At 40.7% G+C, this 19,372-nt stretch overlaps 1 protein-coding gene across 3 annotated transcripts in view; it reads left to right on the forward strand.

The window, feature by feature from the left end:
* hdac4 (histone deacetylase 4) overlaps positions 1-19,372 on the forward strand; it is a 162,778-nt gene that overhangs the window by 53,544 nt on the left and 89,862 nt on the right. For all 3 annotated transcript variants that reach the window (XR_015777610.1, XM_088083005.1, XM_042494096.2), the window contains one exon: positions 5,480-5,542. Coding sequence is in view for 2 of the 3 variants with exons in the window: in XM_088083005.1 (XP_087939131.1) it covers positions 5,480-5,542 (63 nt within the window). In the remaining variant the exon portion in view is untranslated. The remainder of the gene's footprint in view (positions 1-5,479; positions 5,543-19,372) is intronic.

Consider the following 19,372-nt stretch of genomic DNA (forward strand, 5'->3'; position numbering starts at 1 on the left):
AAAAACTGCTAACAATATACACGCCAATGGTATTTTTATTTATTTACATAAAAACATAATATAAACAGTAATCTAGAAGCTTTTAACTTTTCTTTGTCTAATCAAAACTCTAATCAAAAGATTTTATAGTTATAGTATTAATTATTGCCAAGTGGACAAGCTATGGCATCACTGTTTCTAAATTACCTCAAACCTAGTTTGTCATATTGGTCAAACAATTTCTTGTTTCTTATTGCCAAAAATACACACAGATACAATAGATCTGCAGTAAACTAATACCTGCAGATACTTGTGGGCAAACCATGAAAATGATGGTACATAAAAATACATAGATTCTAGCAACTTAGTCTGCAATGAAAATGATGTTCTAACAAGGTTATCCATTCTTTAAGTTCTCGTGTGGATTCCTGGTGATGTGGCAGTGTTTGTAGAAGCCTGACTTGCTGCTGTTAACAAGGCAGCAGGACATATTTTACAGCCTGGCACCAACCAGTGTTGTTAGGATGTTCAAGGGCATGCAGAATAAACTCCTTTACTGGAATGAAGTTTGGCTGACTTCTTTTCCAACTCATGAGTCCTTGAGTTTTTTTTTTATTATTCTTTTATTTTTTTATGAACAGCCATCATCATGTAAACGAATTATTTCAAAAGTATGACATAGAAGAAAGTCTCCATGAGGAATCTGCCATGTTGGGAGAAAGCATCCAATTACAACCAAGAAGCAAACTTGCATATTACCATGTAAAAAGTAGTTAATTTAGCTTTCAAACACATGATGGATATGTCGTTTTGGAAAGAATCCCCTCATATGTTGGCTTGGCAGCAGGTTATCTTGTGGTTTTGGAGTGACGGTGACAGGTTGGTGCGGCTGGCACACTCTCAGACTGGCTCCGAGTTTGGTTGTAGCAGAAGGGCAATTTTGGTGGAGCCTCAGCAGACAGGATGGCATAGTTGGCAGAGTGGAGGGTGGCGGAGCTCTGAAGCTGATATCGAGGGCTTAGAATACACCAGACTGAGTTTTACTGGACCAGACAGGTTGGCTCTGCTGGCACACGGTTGTGGTGATTGTAAGTCAGATGGAGGTAAAGGTGGCTGTGAACAATGTGACTTGGCAACTTCATAGTCTCCAATTTCAGGAGGAAGGGTGTGTGTATATTCATTCAACAACACTGAGCAATTGTGTACAAGTTTTTATGATCGTCATGCATGCTCTGTGTGTCTTTTACTTGCATCATGGAAGGGCTCTCCTCTCTATTGTACACCGGGTGTGTATCCACTGAAGCAGGCACTCCTGCTTCCTGCTAGCCTCTGAGCCAACTTGTCTTCTTGCCAGACAACGGTAACTTGGCACTCCATCTCTTCCTTTTCCATGTGGTGATCACGTATGTCTATCCACACGGAAGTCTGTCGACACATTTAGGCTTTTACAAATGGGATATGACACATGTAAAAAGAGCAAATCACTTTCCTGCCTTGGCTCGAAAGCATACTTTTTCTCTGTTTAAATGTGTTCTTACAGGCCATATGTATGTGTGCTTCCTACATGTCACTGGGGAGAGTATGCTTAACTGTTGCTGAGGGGCTTGCATATGGCACAGGTCACATGGGTCAACACATTAAAGTATCCGTCAGTGTCCATATGACTTGCAGAGTAACGGTGTCCTCCATTGTGCTGTGCTATACACACCTCCGCACAGCAATAACCCCCTGCAGGACATTATTTTCTTACATAATATCATATCATACATTATGATGCACAACAAGCGCTTGTCTCTAATAGTGTGAAACATTGGTGATACAAAACGTGACATATAGATAAGATGTTTGCACTAAATCAGAAGTGAGGCGGGAAAACCAGAATAGTGATAATATGCTTTTACCGTAATAGTTAACCAGATGTATCCAAATGTTTAACCAAACATGGAATTTTATCAATGATGGCAGCATGGCTCAAGGGATGGCAGCGTCAGTCAGACAGTCCACCATGTCTGTCCACACCAAAATCTCAACTACTCGATGAACCACTATTGAATTTTCTAAAGACATTAATGGTTCCCAGATGACATCGCAAGATAAAAAAATGTAGATTTGTTGCTTTGGTTTATTACCTGCAAAACTAATCTCACACAATATTATTTGGGACTGAGAGGGATGAGCCTGTGGTGGCGGGACATACTATACTATTTTTTTAAAATCCATTTTGGACGAAACACTATCATATGATGTTGTAATGCTGTTTTGGGCTACATACTTTATTATGACTTTTGATGCTATTTTGTACGATAAACTATGATATTATTTTTTGATGACATTTTTGACAACATACTATACTATGACGTTTTTATGCCATTTTTGAAATTGTTTGAAGCGGATTTCTTTTGCATAGATGTGTCCATTATTATTTCTTACAATGTGGCACATGCAGTATGTTGTACACAGTGCACGGTACCTTCAATAAGCATTACATGTAGTATGTTGTACATGCATTATGTAGTATATAATAACTGTAGTATGTGCTACCTGCAGTATGTTGTGCATGTAAAGCATGACATTTTCGGTAGTGATGCACGATATTGGATTTTTTGCAGATATTTAATATGCTGATATATAAAAACTCATTTGGCTGATAACTGATATAGATATTAATATATCCACATTAATTCACCTAATTTTAGTGGTCATCAAGTCTCTAACTGTTGATGCTTTGTACATGTTCACTCTGTCAATTAAAAAAAGGTATATGATATCGACAGAAATCAGCATATTGGCTGATTCTGTCATGGTAAAGCCAATATCGGGCTAATTTCTCAGACAACAAGATGACATCTTCACATTTCTTGTTTTGGTTGACCAACACTTCAAAACTCAAATTTACAATGGTATCCAAAAAAAACCAAAAAACTTTTCACATCTAAAACCCTTAAACAAAGCTCTGCATCAGTATGAATGCTGCTCATCCACAAGATTCAAATAAACATGTGAAAGGTGGACTGATGTGAACTCATGCTGTCCGCACACTCCCTATAATTGACAAGCAATGGCTCAAATTAATGAAGAGAAACCGACAGAATTTGTTGCTCCTGCTGCTGTTTTGTTGTTGTTGCATTGAACTCATTAAAATAGAGTCACCATGTTATATTCACACCATTCATATATTTGGTTCTCAACTGGACTACTCTGATTGTTCACCAGAGACCATTCAGCATCTAGTTGCTGCCTTGTAAGCAAGAAAATATATTAACAACAATAGTGGCAGCTAGTCTGCGCGTATGTGCTGTAACAAGCAGATATAGCACAGCCTTCTGTTAGATTATAAGACATAAAGACTATTTGGGTGTAGTATTAATTGCAAAACGAGTTCATTCCCGGTACAAGAGCTCACTCTCCTCTGTCCATGTTTGTTTGTTGTGGTTTCCATGGAGATTTTCTCTCGTCACTGTTCGTGAGGCAGAGATCTCTTGAACTGACTTCCTCCCCAAGCGTCAGAGGTCATACTCTGCTCAGGCACGGGTGAACAACCTATAAACCCGACTGGCTTCCATGAGATAAACATATGGATAAATATACACATCAAACACTCACACCTACACATATGCATGCCCTTCTGCAACTCTGTTTTCTGTGTCTTTCTTCGTCTGTTATTTTCTGTATTATAAACATCCTTGCGAAGGATATTAACAGAGCCAAAGAGCAAAATGAAAAAAATAGGGGTGGGGGCCATTATCTAGTGCAATGGAGGGAAGATGCAAAACACTCACTTACACTTTCAACTCTCCCTTTGTGTGTGTGTGTGTGTGTGTGTGTGTGTGTGTGTGTGTGTGTGTGTGTGTGTGTGATTGCTTGGCCTGTCTCTCTCCTATCACGCTCTGGTGTCGCCTTTCTGCCATCTGCCACTGCCACCCTACCGACACACACACACACACACACACACACACACACCCACACACACACACACACACACACACACACACACACACACACACACACACAAACACGCACAAGTATTGAGCTTTCATGCATTACTCTATCATCACTAAACCTTTCTTTTCCTCTAGAAAAAGTGTCTGTCTTCCCTTTCTGTTTGCAGATAAGGATTTATTTTATGTGTTAGCATTTACTTTTCTTAAGGAAACAAAGGGCACGGTATTTGCCTAGAATATAAAATTCAAGGATATGGATTTGATGTGTTTGTGTGTAAGATATGAATATTTAATTCAGCCCCTCCCTCCGTCATGTATTAATCATGGAGCAGTCTGCTAGGGCTGAAAATAGCGCCTAGCAACCCAGAAAAACAAAATTCATAGTGTTGTGGGTATGTCATGTGCTGCTGCTCGTTCATGTGTGACACAGCACATGGTCTCCCCTCACATTTTCCTATCTACCGCACTATTAAGTTTTCTTTCCCCGTGTCTGTCTCTACTGGTTCAGGGATGATGGCGATGGAGATTTCTGATGATTGCACTGCTTGCAGTCACTTTTGTTTTAAAAGCGTTGCAGTCTTTGAGAAAGTTGTTTATCTGTTTCAGGCTTTAAACAATATTTGCTTGTCTAGCACACATTCTTATCTGAACTCTGAATGCAGCCTGCTGTGTCTGCGCTGACACCCACCGAGTATAGGCAGTTTGAAATACGTGACTGGAAGAAAGTCTGCTTCGTGAAAGTGGTGATAATTGCAGGATTAGTGACCCCACCATCCGCACCAGCTGCCAATCTTAAGGATAAACGGATGTAGGCTGAGCGATTACATCACTTTGTGCAGGTGGGAGCAGAAATGTGGCAACAAGTTTGTATAAGTGCAGACTCTTTCAACAAAAGAGATTGAACTAAAGACCAGAGGGCAGGAGAAAGGTGGTTCAATGACTGTCTGTTGCCCGGTAGTGTTACAAAAAAAACGTCCAAATGATGGTCTCCTGGGAAACGCTCTCAAATGTATATAAGCGACTTCCTTCAGTTCAAATCAGCAGCCTAATAATAGTCTGGTGTGTGTGTGCATTTCAGTATCAGGATACTGATGTATTTTTCATTGTGTTGGCTGCACTCCATCACATTGGATTTGAAATGAAAAGGACAACTGTGAGGTGCTGACTCTCAGCTTTAAGCATGTTTTAGGGTGTTTGCATCCACTCTGTGAATCAATACTGCATTCTCAAGACATAATTGAGAATTATTTTAAAATGAGCCCCCCTGGTTGGATTTGTTGGGAAAACTGGCTTTTAATATGTGAGCACTCCACTGTTGGCTGTTTCTTGCTTTCAATGTCCGATTGTGTTGAAAAGATGTCATATTATTGAACACATCTGCTTTATTCTCTCTGTTAATGGTCTGTTTTCTCTCGTTTCTTAATTCTTTTCATTCTATTGGTTTCTCCATATCCATGTCCAGTTGTCCATATTTCTCTTTGAGGGACAGATGTTAATGATTTGAATCTATTCATCTGTTAAGCATCACATTTAAGCTTTCTTTTCCTTTTCTCTGACAGGTGGCTTGACCAGCAACGAGCAGCCTGTGGAACTCCTTAAACCAGCTTCACTGAACCATTTTGGTAGGAAATATAAGTGTGTCTGTCTGTCTGTGAATTTCATTTGGACTGTGTCAAAGCAGAAAAAAACAGATTAGAACAGTTTTCCTCGTTTCTGTCAGGTATTTATACCAGCACTAAACTCTGGTGCTTCCCTGCTCAAAGCGCTCAGAGATACGCTCACTTATTGCTGAGTGATTGATGCAGTCACGTCTTTGGGCTTACTGTTGTGTGATGCACAATGGGTCATTACAGAACATCAATGCTCAAATTGGGGATTTGGTGATATATCGCGGTTGCCTTAGCTGGCTAATGTATGGCTCAAGAATACACTCTGTCAGTGTCTGTTTACGAGGAAACTTATCATTTACTCCTGAGCGTATAATCTTTTCCACCAGCTGACGTCGCACATTGTTTTTAGTACACGGCGATGTATTATTCAGTGGCCGGCTCCTTTTAGAATTTGCACCACACGTGCGTGTACGAGAAAGTGCACGTGAAACGAGACATTTTGTTGGGACTTCACGCTCTTGTTGACAGGAACGTGGGATGATCACGCCACATCAGCATGTCATCAGCCCACAAGCGGTATGTTTGTCCCATGTGGCGGGTAGGAAATGCTGATGCAGCAGTGATGTCACTGATATGGTTGCCAGGACCAGGAGCTTTAGCCTGGTAATAGCATGTTTCGCTTCCCTTCAGTAGTGACACATGTAACTGCACGCAGACATATACACACATATACTCTTTTGCAGGACGTGTGGAATTATATCTGATTTGGAGTCTTTTAATGTCACATTATATTTGAGCTTAACCTTTTTGGGGTCAGCTTTTCAGAAATGTAGAAAAAAAGTCATGAATACTGAAACTGATAACAGTGTTTTTGTTGTTTTTTTTAGACTGGGTTCAATAGTCACCTTTAAATTCTTCCTGAAAGCTTTGAAGCACAGATAGAAGAGCATTTTACTACCAGCATTTTATTATGACAAAAAGCTTGTACATTTACACACTTGTACCCCATGTAGATCTGGGTTGAATGCTGCTTAAACACCTGCTTTTGGTGATTAGGCATCTCTAATAAAGAGAGATATTAACTTAATGATATTGACATTTACAAGTCATTTAACTAAGTCCCTTAGTGCAGAGTGAGAGAGCAAAAGAATGTGTGGGCGAGTGAGGCAAGATGTAAAACTGAAACTTAACTTCGTATAACAAAGACAGACTCAGTCTCTGGTGGTGAGACGGTGGGCACCATGTTTCCGCAGCAACCCTAAATTCGTTGGGATGGCGTCACAGGCGGTAATCTCTGAATTAATGACAATGCTAGCTATCCTCCACTTGACCCAGGAGTTGTGTAGTTCAGACAGTGCTGACTAACCACCTTATAGCTTTGTCGTGGTACTGTGGTACAGCATAGTGCGAGTACTACTACTAACATGAAGAGCGGTAAAATCAACCTATAGGCTAACATGCGTAAGCAGTCAGACATATTCCCTGTGGTTAATTGATTACCGGTTGACTGTTGACATCCCTAATCCAGTCATACGCGCTCCTTCTCCCCTGTACGAACTGTTAATTCATTGTCAATGCAACTGGCATTTCGAAAACAGATTTCATAATCACTTTAGTTAAGACAAATACTGCATTATAAGTATTTTTTACTACTGTATATAACTGAGTCTTCTGAATGTATTTCAGTAGTTGTTTATTTCCTTTGGAAATTAACACAAAGTTTTTAAATTACTTCCAAGCATTTGTTCTCTGCCCACTGTTGTTTAAATGTCAATGTCATTAAATTAATTCCAACCATATGGAAAAATGGCATTACACTTTTTTTCTGAGTATTTTTTGCACTTTCAAATTCCGGCAGAAACTGCAGACACATTACCACCACGTGCCACGAAGCTCAAGCGTCCAGGTTGAGGTCTAGTAGGTCAGGTGCTCAGTTCAATCCACCGGTTGCTGTGCACTTACAGTCACATCACAGGACTGGACCGCTGAATCAAATTAGACTTTAAAAATTCAGAGTTTGGTGCAGCCCTAATAATAACTAACTGTTGAGATGCCTGCCAAAAAAAGGACAACAGCATTTTATTGGAATAAGAACAGTACAATGCTCTATTAACACATTCATGAGATGTGTTAGAATTAATTAACTGGGTGCCAAGAGCAACAGTAACACTTCCTGTGGGCTCCTGTGTGTTTGTCCTTTGCTGTGAAGTCCATCTCAACGCTGAACCTAATGAGACGGCAAAAGCGGCAGCCGGCGCTGGTGACCTCAACGTCCCCAGTCCGTGTGCTTGTGTGTGTATGTGTGCCTTTTTGATAAGTTTGGGGTTAAAAAGTGGAATGAGGCAATCAATCAGAGTGAATGAGTCATTTAGAAATTTGAAGGAGGAAAAGAAGGTGGAGGAGGACGACGAGGAAGACGGAGACAGATTTGGGTGCATATTAAGCAGGATGACTAAATAGTGCACAGGAGGAGGTCGCTACTGTAAAAGGAACAGAAGTCATCACCTTTCAAAATCACTTCCACACCTCGATGTGAACGTGTGTTTCAGCATCTATATCTGTGAATGCACACGTAACGTTAAAGAGAGCGCGAGAAAAATGAAAGACTAGACTAACATGCATTGATGTGTGTGTGTATAAGTATGTGTGTTTGTGTGCCATGTCTGTCCGTCCATCCCAGCATAAAGCCTAAACTCGGCTCTTTTCTCCCCAAGCCAAAACAGCTTTCTCCCACTCTGCACAAATTAGCAGCAGCCCACGCTCCACTCACACATAACTGTCAGAGCACAGACACTGCAGGGAGTGAGGAGGAGGGAGGGGAAGGTGAGAGAAGTGATGAGGAAGGAGGAGGAGGGGGTAGAGAGAGGAAGACAAATTGGGAGGGAGGATGGGAAAAAAGAGGAGCAAAGCACAAGTGACAGATAATGTAGACCAGAAGTGGTTTTTGTAGCTCACAGAAGGACTTTGTTATGGCTCCTTTCATCAGGGGGGGCCTGGTGTGCACTATTGGTAATCGTCAAGAAAACGTGACAGTTGTCTTTTTTAGTTTTTTTTTTTAGCCTTAATGCTTTGTGCACATGTCCATTTTGTGTCTGCACGGCGCTGATATTAAGGCTTAGCAGAATGTGAGGCGGCGAGCAAGTTGGGTAAAGAAGGATGAAGAGCTGTTCGCACAGGAAGTGGCAGACCTATTGGCTGGCTTCTGTTTTCTGACTGAACAGCGCATCTTTATGTGGACTTGTCAATTATCTATGAGCACTTAAGAACCTGAGAGAGAGGGAGGTGTAGGTAAAATAAATGCAATGAATGGATGGTGGGTGGGGGGAGATGGAGATGGTGAAAGAGAGAGACATAGCAATTTGTGGAGAAGAGGGCCCCTGGATGAGTAGAAAAAGAGGGATGAGGAAAGGCACATTATGCAAATACCAGCAGACTCATTACCATTTCAAAACTCTGGAAAGGAAGTCGCAAAAATAGTGGAGAGAAACATATTTTTGGACGACGCCAAATTCATTCTCGCCTTCTCCATCTCCATTGCTCTGTCACACTCACACACAAATCACCACCCCGCCACTCTTTTACACTTGACTCCAGTCTCCTCACTCATTTCTCTGCATGTGAATTCTATTTCTGTGCACACTTGGCCTCTGATTTTACAATTCAGTCTGAATCTTAAGCTGGATATACACTCTGTGTCCACTTTATTAGGTGCATCTTTCTAAAAAAAAAATTAGGGTTGCTTTTAGGATAGCTTGATTTCTTTTCTTTTTTTTCTTTTTGACATGACTTCAACAATTCTGGTTCATATTGACACGATAGCATGAAGAATGGAGGTCAGTTAACTGGAAAGACCACTTGAGTATGATAAACTTCATGCTATGCTTGTGGAAAGTCTTCAACGCTAAAAACCATTTTGGCTGGCTCTGTGGCTCGAACCGCTGATTCTACTTTCGCATTGTATTGTCGTGTTGCCCGCAATCCATGCTGCGACCACAGACACAAAGAGTGTAGAGGTGGATCAAGAGAGTAACTCGCCGCCCTCTCCCTCTCAAACTCAGACCAAATCCATTAGAAGATAAAACTGTGTATTGCTAGTCAAATATGAACCAAAATTATGTTACTATGTTGCCGATTTCTCACCTAAAATTGGTTCTGAAACAGTGTTTTTTTAGTGCACTGTTTGGCTGTAATCTTGAGAGTTTGGGAACAGGAAGTGGACACCATACTGCTTCCTCCACTTTGCAAACAGAGAACCAGAAAAGAAAACTAAACAGCACTAATCAAAGATTTTGCCACTAAGTTGCCTATCCCTCAACTCAAATCTTTTCAGGAACATGTTTTAGCATTCTGTTTACTGTAATATGAGATTGTTTATTACCAGCTGGCCGCCATTGTGATGTGATGACGACGTGGCATTACGTCACTCACCAGCGCGAGTGTTTATTGGTCTGGTACGGCGCTGTGCATTCTGGTAGTTGTAGATTTTCTACCTCTTAAGCCTTAGCAAATCCTACAGCCCTTTTTTTTGTTGTCTCTGGTCATATAGCACCAATTTCAAAAGCATTTGCGTCTTTCTACAGCATAGACGGCCCCGTTTTTAAAAAAAGATCATATTTTCAGAGGTGAAGTTCTTCTTTACTGAAGTTTCTACCATATTATTGGTTGATTAGGTTAATTAGGATCTGACTGAGAAGCCGAGGATACTGTCAGCAGACATCCAAGCAGTCAGAGCCGCCCGCCCTCACATATGCATAACTTTAAGCCTTAAGAAAATGTAAAAGGGTGAATTATGTGAAAATTCACCCCTGTGCATTTGTCAGAAATAGGTAAATTAGCTATGGAGACAAGAACTGTTTTTTGTATCAGGCTGTAAACATGTTTATTTCTGCTGTAAAAATTGGGCACTTTAGCATGAGGGTCTTTGGGGATTTACAGGCTTTTGGAGCCTGCCTCAAGTGGCTGTTCAAAAGAACTGCCATTTTTTTCAGCCCTGGAGGTTGCCACATGGTAAATTTATAGGAAGTGATCAACAGTCAACGACTTTTCAGAAGACAGAACTGTGATTTCACTCTCACTTCTGTTTCCCTCTTGCTTTATATCTCCATTTATTCTGATTCGGTGTATGAAATGTGCATTTGTAGATAACAGATGGAATACACATAAAGAGAGCGGAAAAGCAATTGAAAGGCGACAGGATTAGTGTCGAGAAGCCAGAGACAGCGAGAGAGGTGTGTTCCAGAGGACACCCTGTCTGTAGGTCACCATGACCGCTCAGAGACTCTTGTCTGCCGGCCAGACCCCCGCTGCCCCCCCGCCCCCCGCTCAGTGGAACATGGGGGCTTTGCAGCCGTGTGTGTTTGTGCATGTGTGACTTCATGCTTGACCTTAATCCCGACATTGTAAATTTGTGTGTTTTCTCTGTTAATGTAAAGCAACATGCCCCGACACAGTGATTTTGGGCATTTGGTAGGCTGACCGTTTGATCTGCAGCGACCTCATTTTCTCCTGCTTGTCATCTGCTTCTTTTTTTTGTTCACAATCTCTCAACCCCACTTTTTTTTTGCTTTTGCTTTTGCTTTTGCTGCAGTTGATGCTTAAAATCTCATGGGGAAGAGAGACTTTACCGCAGTAAGAGTACAATCTGTGGTGAGTCAAAACATAAGTTATTTTGAATCCTAGTTCAATTCAGAAAAGAAAAAAAATCACTTAGTCCGCTTTAAAGGTGCAACAAGTTTTTGTATTTGAATGTAGGTTAAATGAAACATGAACATTATTTCCCCTTTTATCAGCTGTAATTCAAGATCCCAAACCCTGTAACCTTGCAGTCATTTTAGTCCCAGTGACAGGCTCAATCAGCACCTGCTTAACTTGCCACTTTTCCTAATGAAAGACAACCTGTTTTGTATACACGCGCTCACCAGGGAGCCCACACGGGCTTTGGGCCCCAGTGCCAGTTCCCCAGATGGGCCCCCAAAGCCCTTCTACCATCCCCACGCACTCCCTGACCTGGCATGGATTCCCCTGCCTGGCGCCAGTTTGGTGTAGGCAGCAGTCGTTGGGCAGCTGCTTATTTTTCTGCTCAGCCACTATCAGGCTCACACACACATGAACACACACACTAACAGCCATGTCAAAGTCATTGCCCAAGGGATGTTTCCAAATGTTTTTTGAACTTCTGATGAACTGAAATATAATCTGATTCACTTTGCTTCATCTAATCTCCTTGAATCTGTTGTTTCACCAAACTGTTTAGGAAAATTGTACCCACTTTTGTAATAAAATGGAAGCTGAACACCAAAATAGGTGCAATGAATTGAAACAATAAAAAAGAGACTATTTGTTTAAACATAAAGAGGTAAGTTTCAGGCTGACTTCAAATTTTAAGTTGTCTGAATTTGAGAAGACAAGTTGAGGTAATTTTGTAATGTTTCAACTTGTGGCCCACACTTTAAGCTTTTTAAAATAAATAATTTTTTTCACAGTTGTTTAAGGAAGCATGCTAAAGCAAACCTAAAGCCGTTTGAGAGCTGAGGTGAAATTAGGTTTGATCCTGAAAGAGAGATTGAAGTTATACAGGGTATACAAAACGGTGCACCAGGGCCTAATAATATCTACAGACATAGCCTGAGGTTGTGGCCTTCATGTCAACCCTGTTAAAGACACATACACACACATGCACACTCTTCACATTTTGGGTCTATCAAAGTATGGCAGAGCGCTCAGAGCCAGACTTGTTTTTGTCTTCCAGCAGAACAGGCAATGCCTTAACCTACTTTGTCTGCATCAGTGCCATTATCCTGACAGCTAGAGCAGGGTGGACTATGTGAGAGAGAGTTTGTGTTTATGTGGATGTTGTAGAGGAAAAAAAGATTTTACCATGTTATCATGTCATAAATTTTGCATACGGCCTGGCATGTTTTTGCCTTGTTGGCTGGCTGGCTCGGCTTTCCAAGACCTAGATGTCTGGAGATTGAGCTTGTGTTTGAATAAAGACAAAATCGCTTGACAAAGATTGTCAAGTTTTGCTCAGAAACAGTACAGATGAGAAGACAAAGGACAGAGACAAATAAGGAATTTGTATACTTAACAAAAATGTTTCCATTATTTTGAGTTTGTCTTTGTGTATTTACCTATCAAAGCTTAGCTATTTTAATCAGTCCAAGTTACCAAATGTTGTCACATTTTCAGATTCAGAGACCAATGGCAGCAACCCCAAAATAATAGGATGAGCAAAAATTATACCAAACAGTTCTGCATTTAGAAAATAAATTTTCATGTGTCTGGTGGCACCAGAAAATGGCCCAGGAGCATTTATTTGCATGTCCTCAGGAAATAAATGTGGGGTTTGTTGACATATTGATGACTTGTGTGCATGGTTGCTACCAAATCATAAGATAACACAGCTAACATGATAGTGCTGTCCATTCTGGACTCCCCCGGGTCTCAGTTCCTGCAAAGGTCAACACTGTCCAGGGGCTTTGTAATTGACCCTTTGCAAAATCCCGGCCCACAAATGCAGACTGGTCAGTTATAGCGCAGCATCGACTAGCTCCAACAAGGGTCTGACATCTACATGGCTGTGCTCCATGAACTTTGATGCAATCATTTCAGATTTTCTGAAAATGGCCAAATACCGTTTATCTGCAAACACTGAAATGACACACAGCTGGCTGAATGTCAGCAAGGTTTATCGTTAATTTCACTGTCTATTGTCTCGTTCCCCAGGTGATGTGATGGGTTACTTTTACACTGTGATCAGGAGGTTGTAGCTTCTATCTTTATTTTATTAACCTGTTTTCGCCTCTGACATTCTGTACGTATACTTCAGACATATATTGTATTCCCTCCTGTCTGCTTCTTTCTGTAACCACTTTTCTGTTTTCCCCAAAATTTGCTAAAATTTCTTCAGGGAGTGCAGGTAGTTACAGAGTTGGTTCCCTGCTCAGGTAAAGGGAAATGTTGCAAAATTCAACTAAGTTGAACGCAGAAAGCCATGAAAGCATGATCTTAAGCTCAACAGATGATTTAACTGACTGCTGTGAATCTTTATTTCAGTCCAAATATCCATCTCTATTTTATATGGGAGGATTACTGTTCTGTGAAGTGCTAAAATGAAACTAGTTGCTAACCAAAAAGGTTATATGTTTAAAGCACAGTATCCCTAAGTTGTACAGTTTGTAAATTTACTGTGTGTCTGTTTATGCTCAGATGTAAAGATAGACAGATGGATATGATGCTCATTTAACTCCGGCCATGATTTGCCCTTTCCCTTCCTCTTAAACTCGCTTGTTAATGCAGAGGTCTGTTTTGTAAAGGCTTTTAAAAGCCATAGCTGGACCATATGAATCCAGAGGAGTTCTCTGGAAGCTATCTATTATGGATGACCACTCCAGGGTTCAGACCTTTGCTTTGCGCTCGCAAGGGGGTTCTGCTAGCCTCTGGCCAGCAACACCACCATGACCAGAGGTTGGCCCTCCCCTGTCCGGGAAGAGGAGTTCATTACAGCCTAATGGCTATAGCATGGCAGCCAGTGGTAGACTGTGTTTTACCACAAGCTCTTTTAAAAGAAGAAATAGACCATGGTTTGCTTTCTGCAATCGTTCGGACCAGTTTTCTAAGTGGGGTGGACGTGCAAGAAGTAATTGAGAGGAGACTTGGGCGTTTGCATAACTGGAAAAATAAGTTCAAGAATAGACTGACTCCTCTTCAATTACTCATAATCATGATAAACAAGCCTCCACAGGTAGATATGCCATCAAACACAGGGCTTTGCATAATGAAAGCAGTTTCATAAAAGCCAAAATCCAAGTATTATTTCACTGTATGAATCTTTTCTCATGACTTATACCTACACTCATCTTTGTTTTTGATGTTGTCCTCTGTGTATATCCAATTGTCTTTACTGCTGGCTTGTCTCTTTATATTTCCAAGGCAGGTTAGGCAGGTTGCTATCATCTCCACTGTACATAAAGAGTTTGTAGGTCTAGCTTTAGTGCACAGGGGCATTCGTGTGACCCATGTGATTTAAAGTGCACAGGCAGCAGTGTGGCAAGCTGACATCTCTCATAAGTTCAGTTTAGCATGGCTAATGGCTCTCTGTCTGCTGCAAACTCGACACAGACTGCGAAGGCATTACCATTGAGACGGAAGGAGAGGGGTGTAAAATATGAATGAACGGAGCTCCCCCACGGCAGCCACATCTCCTCTTCATAGCTCGTCTGGGTTTTGAGAAGCTGTTTTGGTACCTTGATATTTTGAGGTCTTCCTAAGTTAGCGTGTTACCTCAACTAGATCAGAGTGGCAACATGCTTGATCAGAGGATTGTGTGAATTCCTGTGTGTGTGTGTGTGTGTGTGTGTGTGTGTGTGTGTGTGCTTGTGCTCACATGTAGGCTTGTACAGTAGCATTAAGCAGCAAATAACTTTTCAGACAGGTATGAAACAGGGGTATGTATGTAGCTGTATACTTTCGTTCTTTGGCTTTTGTTATATTTCTAAGACAGTGATGGATGGATGGCATTTTTCAACCCACAGTTTATAAGTGTAGTTGGTAAACCTTTCACATTATCCCCGAGGTTTGCTTCGTTTGTAAATAGACAGAAATTTCAAGTGAACAAAAATGCATAACTCACAAAGGTTCACCTTGCTCCCTGGTTGGATGTTAAACACAAGAAAGTCCTGTAGAGTGTCCTCTCTCTCTAAATAGCATGATAACAACTTACTGGTTACCAGACCAAGTCAGACCTTGATTCACTGTCCCACTAGTCACTGCTGATTTCACTTATCCACATCTCAGTATGAAAAGCACACCTGGGTGCAGTAATAGAGCACGTCTTATATTTGGGTCAGACCGAGGATTGGATCACGTTCAAACCACAACCAACAACACCACTTCCTCTGTCGGGTCTCAGCGCTGTTCTGGTCTACACCTGTGTGCTTGCTGAGTTCAGGACCCCTATTTGTAGACTTAAAAAGACAGATGGGGTGATCATTATTTTAAATACTCCCGCAACTTTAAAAAGTCTGTTTAACCACTTTTGCCACAAAACAATCATTCCCATTTATTTGCAACATTGCCAACACTGATCATCTGATACAGTTAACCCAAAACAAACACTAACAAGTGGTCTCTTTTGTTTTAAGGAGTCACAGACTAAAATATTGGTCTAATAGAATCAGAGATTGTAAAGTGATAGCTCTAGTGATAGAGTTGCAACAACTCTACTGGCAGGGAAATTGTTTCACTGTATTTATCATAATATCTAATATAATATATAACTTTACCAATAAACAAAGAGTCTGCGGCCCAGTGGGACAACAGATTGCTTCTAGGGATGACATAATGTACTGTTGTCACAGGTTTATGGCTAAAACATGCTTTTTCATATAAAGGTGATGTACAGTTCACAGTAGACTGGCACAGACATGAATTGTGCACTTCGTCATTTAAAATTCAACCGATACAGTACAGTACATATTCTTATGTTTTTTTTGGGCTTGTGTTTATAGGTGTTCATGCTTGTAAATCCTGATTGGGGGCATCTTGTACAGAAGCAATAACAAAAAATCAGTATAAGTTATTTAAATGTTGCCCAGCTTTTAATAGGACAATAAACCTATTTTACCTATTAATTATGAGTCTGCTCTGCTCGTAATTTTTTTTTTTTGGGGTATATTTAAAAGAAGTGAGAGCATTTGTTAGCCGTGCAAGAACAGGCCAAAGACAGATGAAAACGCTGACCGATAACACAGCTGATAGCTCAGGACTCTGTACTTGTGCTGATCTGTTAAGCCTTTTAAAATATTTTTTAATAACCTCAAGTCTGTTGCCATGTGTTGGCTAAGTAAAAGAAGTGGCAGAATACACGAGGGAGAGAGTACAAGATTTTGGCACAGGATAACACTTTCTTTACACTTCGGCTGTGTTTTATAGCAGTAATAAATGAGGACATAAGAGGGGACTGAAACGTGGGCTCTCATATTCTGAGCATGTTCTGACTGTCATTAGAAATTCACTGCATCCCGTAAATCTGGTTTTATTTGACAAATAAAGGTATTGGAAGAGGGTTATTTTAGAGTTTGGTGATTGTTTTTGATAGAAATACTTTCTAGATTTAGTATCTGTATTTTGAGAATCCCAGAGATACTAATGAATGAGACAGGAGGCAGACACAGAAAGATGTAAAGGGGGGTTGCACAGAGAGTGTGTATTATAAATAACCTAAATCAATAATAAACGACACAGTATCTCACATATTTGGAGTCGGGTCTGGCTTCTCAGGGGAGACGGATGAAAAAAGCATCCCTCCTCCCACTGCCCCCCCTGTCACTGTGGAGAGGAGGGGGAAGATGCGCAGAAGAAGATACAAAAATAAGAGTTGCTATTTTCTTTCTCTCTCCTGAGCATGAACCAGCTTGTGGTTATGGTTTGGATGCATGCGTGTGTGTGTGTGTGTGTTTGTGTGTGTGTGTGTGTGTGTGTGTGTGTGTGTGTGTGTGTGTGTGTGTGTGCGCACGTGTGTACATTACGAGGCGGACGCCATCCATTACTTATTCATCAGTCCTGTCTGCCTGGCTGCCACACTGTGTATTTCAGCATGCCTTGCAATCATTATGCCACATGCATTATTTAACGCACACGCGCACGCTGACTCTGATGCACATAGCTACACGAGCTATTTATCTCGGATATGCTCACTTATGGCCTTGTCTGGTTCTTTTGCTGGCTGTTGCAAATAACTGCACAAGCCCTCTTCACATAGACATTCATTGCCTTATCTTTATGCCTCACACCGCCCTGCATATACTCTTTCATACACATGCTTTTAGTCATACGTTATTTTCATATAAGGTGCACAACTCATTAAGTCCCGTACATGCTCCAAGACCCGGCAAATTGTTCTGTATGTACTTCATTTAGTGTCTGTGAACACAGAAATATTGTGTCGTGTGCTGGTTGTCATGAGGTGAACATGGACAGGTGAAAAACTTATGTTATGCAGTTATGATGTGGATATGAAATGGCCTTTGTGGATTTAACTTCTTGGTTGGGTTGCGCAATATATTTTATATAAATTGTAGGTTGATAATGGGAAATTTATGTTATTATTAGGGCTCTTAAATGATTAATGATTTTAATCATGATTAATGATTTTAATCGTGAATAATTGCAGAATTCCAAGAGGTAATCATGATTAATCACATTTTGTAATTGCGTTTTCAATTTCGTTATTTTGCATTAGAAAACCGTTATGAAGTCCGTATTGACAAGGTTTAGCAATTTTTACCAAATTGTCTTGACAGCAAAAACTGAATGGTTCGAGCATAAAATGGGCCTGTCTGTAAGGGGAGATTCATGGGTACCCACAGAACCCATTTTCTTTCAAGTATCTTCTTTATCTCTGAAAAAATAACAAGCGCAGGACGCTGACAAGAGAGTCAAGTATGTTGCCATCAGTGTGGATATCTGTCACAGAGGAAGACTAGACAACCGTGCAGAGGGTCAGTTCTCTGACAGTACGACTCCCCACCAGATCGGCAAACTTCCTGCTGCTGTAAAACAGGTTAGACGCAGCACTGAAGGACTTTTTCAGAAAATTAGCACGGGCTAAAACAACAACAGCGGCTCGCAGCCAAGCCAAAGCCTTGAAATGGTCCCAACAAACTCACACCAGAAAGGCTCGATTCTGTTTTAAAACAGATTGTTAACCATTTTGTAACGCTAGCTGTGTGATGCTACAGTTAGCCCTGTCGCGGTGTGATGATTGTGATTCGCACCAACTCTTTCCTCGGCGCAGTACTCGTACACACGCAGCAGTAAGTTTGTCTCCTTGTATTTACGCAGGCGGCAGAGGGACTTAACTTTCTGTTCCTGTTACTTGTGTATAACCCCTTGACATGTCGCTTTTGACAGATTATGTCAAAGCTTTTAATTCCAACTCTTAGACTAAATGCTCAATGAAAAACAATGTTTGGGAAGTTTTATGTACTTAACTTTTTGAAGAGTCAGACCTAGTCTTTGTTTTCTCACCACAGGTATTCATAATCTACAAATTAAAACTTTAAACTTTTTTTTAAAATACAAAAATGTGAAATTATCTGTTATCTGTTATTGATTCTAGGTATTGTCCATTAGAAACAGGAAATTATTGGTTTTGGTATGTGCTTAAAAAAATCTGTATCATGCATTCTTACTCATTAGCTGTTGGAAAGCAGAAGTGCTCTTGATTAAATGTTCTGGTCTAAAGAAAATATTACTGTTCTTGCTCACTGCCATCAAACAAAGCACAATACAACAAGTTTGGATTTTGTTTGGGACACAGTATCGCTCCTCATTCTATCACTATACATGGGCAGCAAATTGATATTCGTAAATATTTGGATGCTAGGTCCGATAAGAAAAAAACATCAGATAGCTAAAACATTTTGAGCCACAACACAACATGGAAAAAAGTTTTAAGAATTTATAAGAGTATGATACCTTTTTGCTGCTCTTTATACTTATAAACAAACTATCTTTGATTGTTTACGTGAAGCAGTCCATCAAAACAGGCTCCCCATGCCCATGCACTGGTAACCTGCAACAAGTTTTGTGGATTTGTTTTCTCCTCTTTTGTATGGCCAAAAAAGCAGTGTCAAAAAGCTGCCCACGTTTCCCGCTTTTGTTTGCTAAGCTGCCGGCTCACCGCCACTGATCTTTGACCATCTAACCTAATGTCCATACATTGATTTTTACCACATAGTTCATGTGGTGCTCTTCTGCTCAGTTTCAATCTGGTCACTGCTCTCTCCGACAGTGATTCTGCCCCGTTCTAAAAATGAAATGGTGTTTGTGTGCGTGTGT

This window comes from Plectropomus leopardus, chromosome 10 (assembly GCF_026936395.1).
Source record: "Plectropomus leopardus strain MGB_pleo_1.0 chromosome 10, ASM2693639v1, whole genome shotgun sequence".
NCBI lineage: Eukaryota > Metazoa > Chordata > Actinopteri > Perciformes > Serranidae > Plectropomus > Plectropomus leopardus.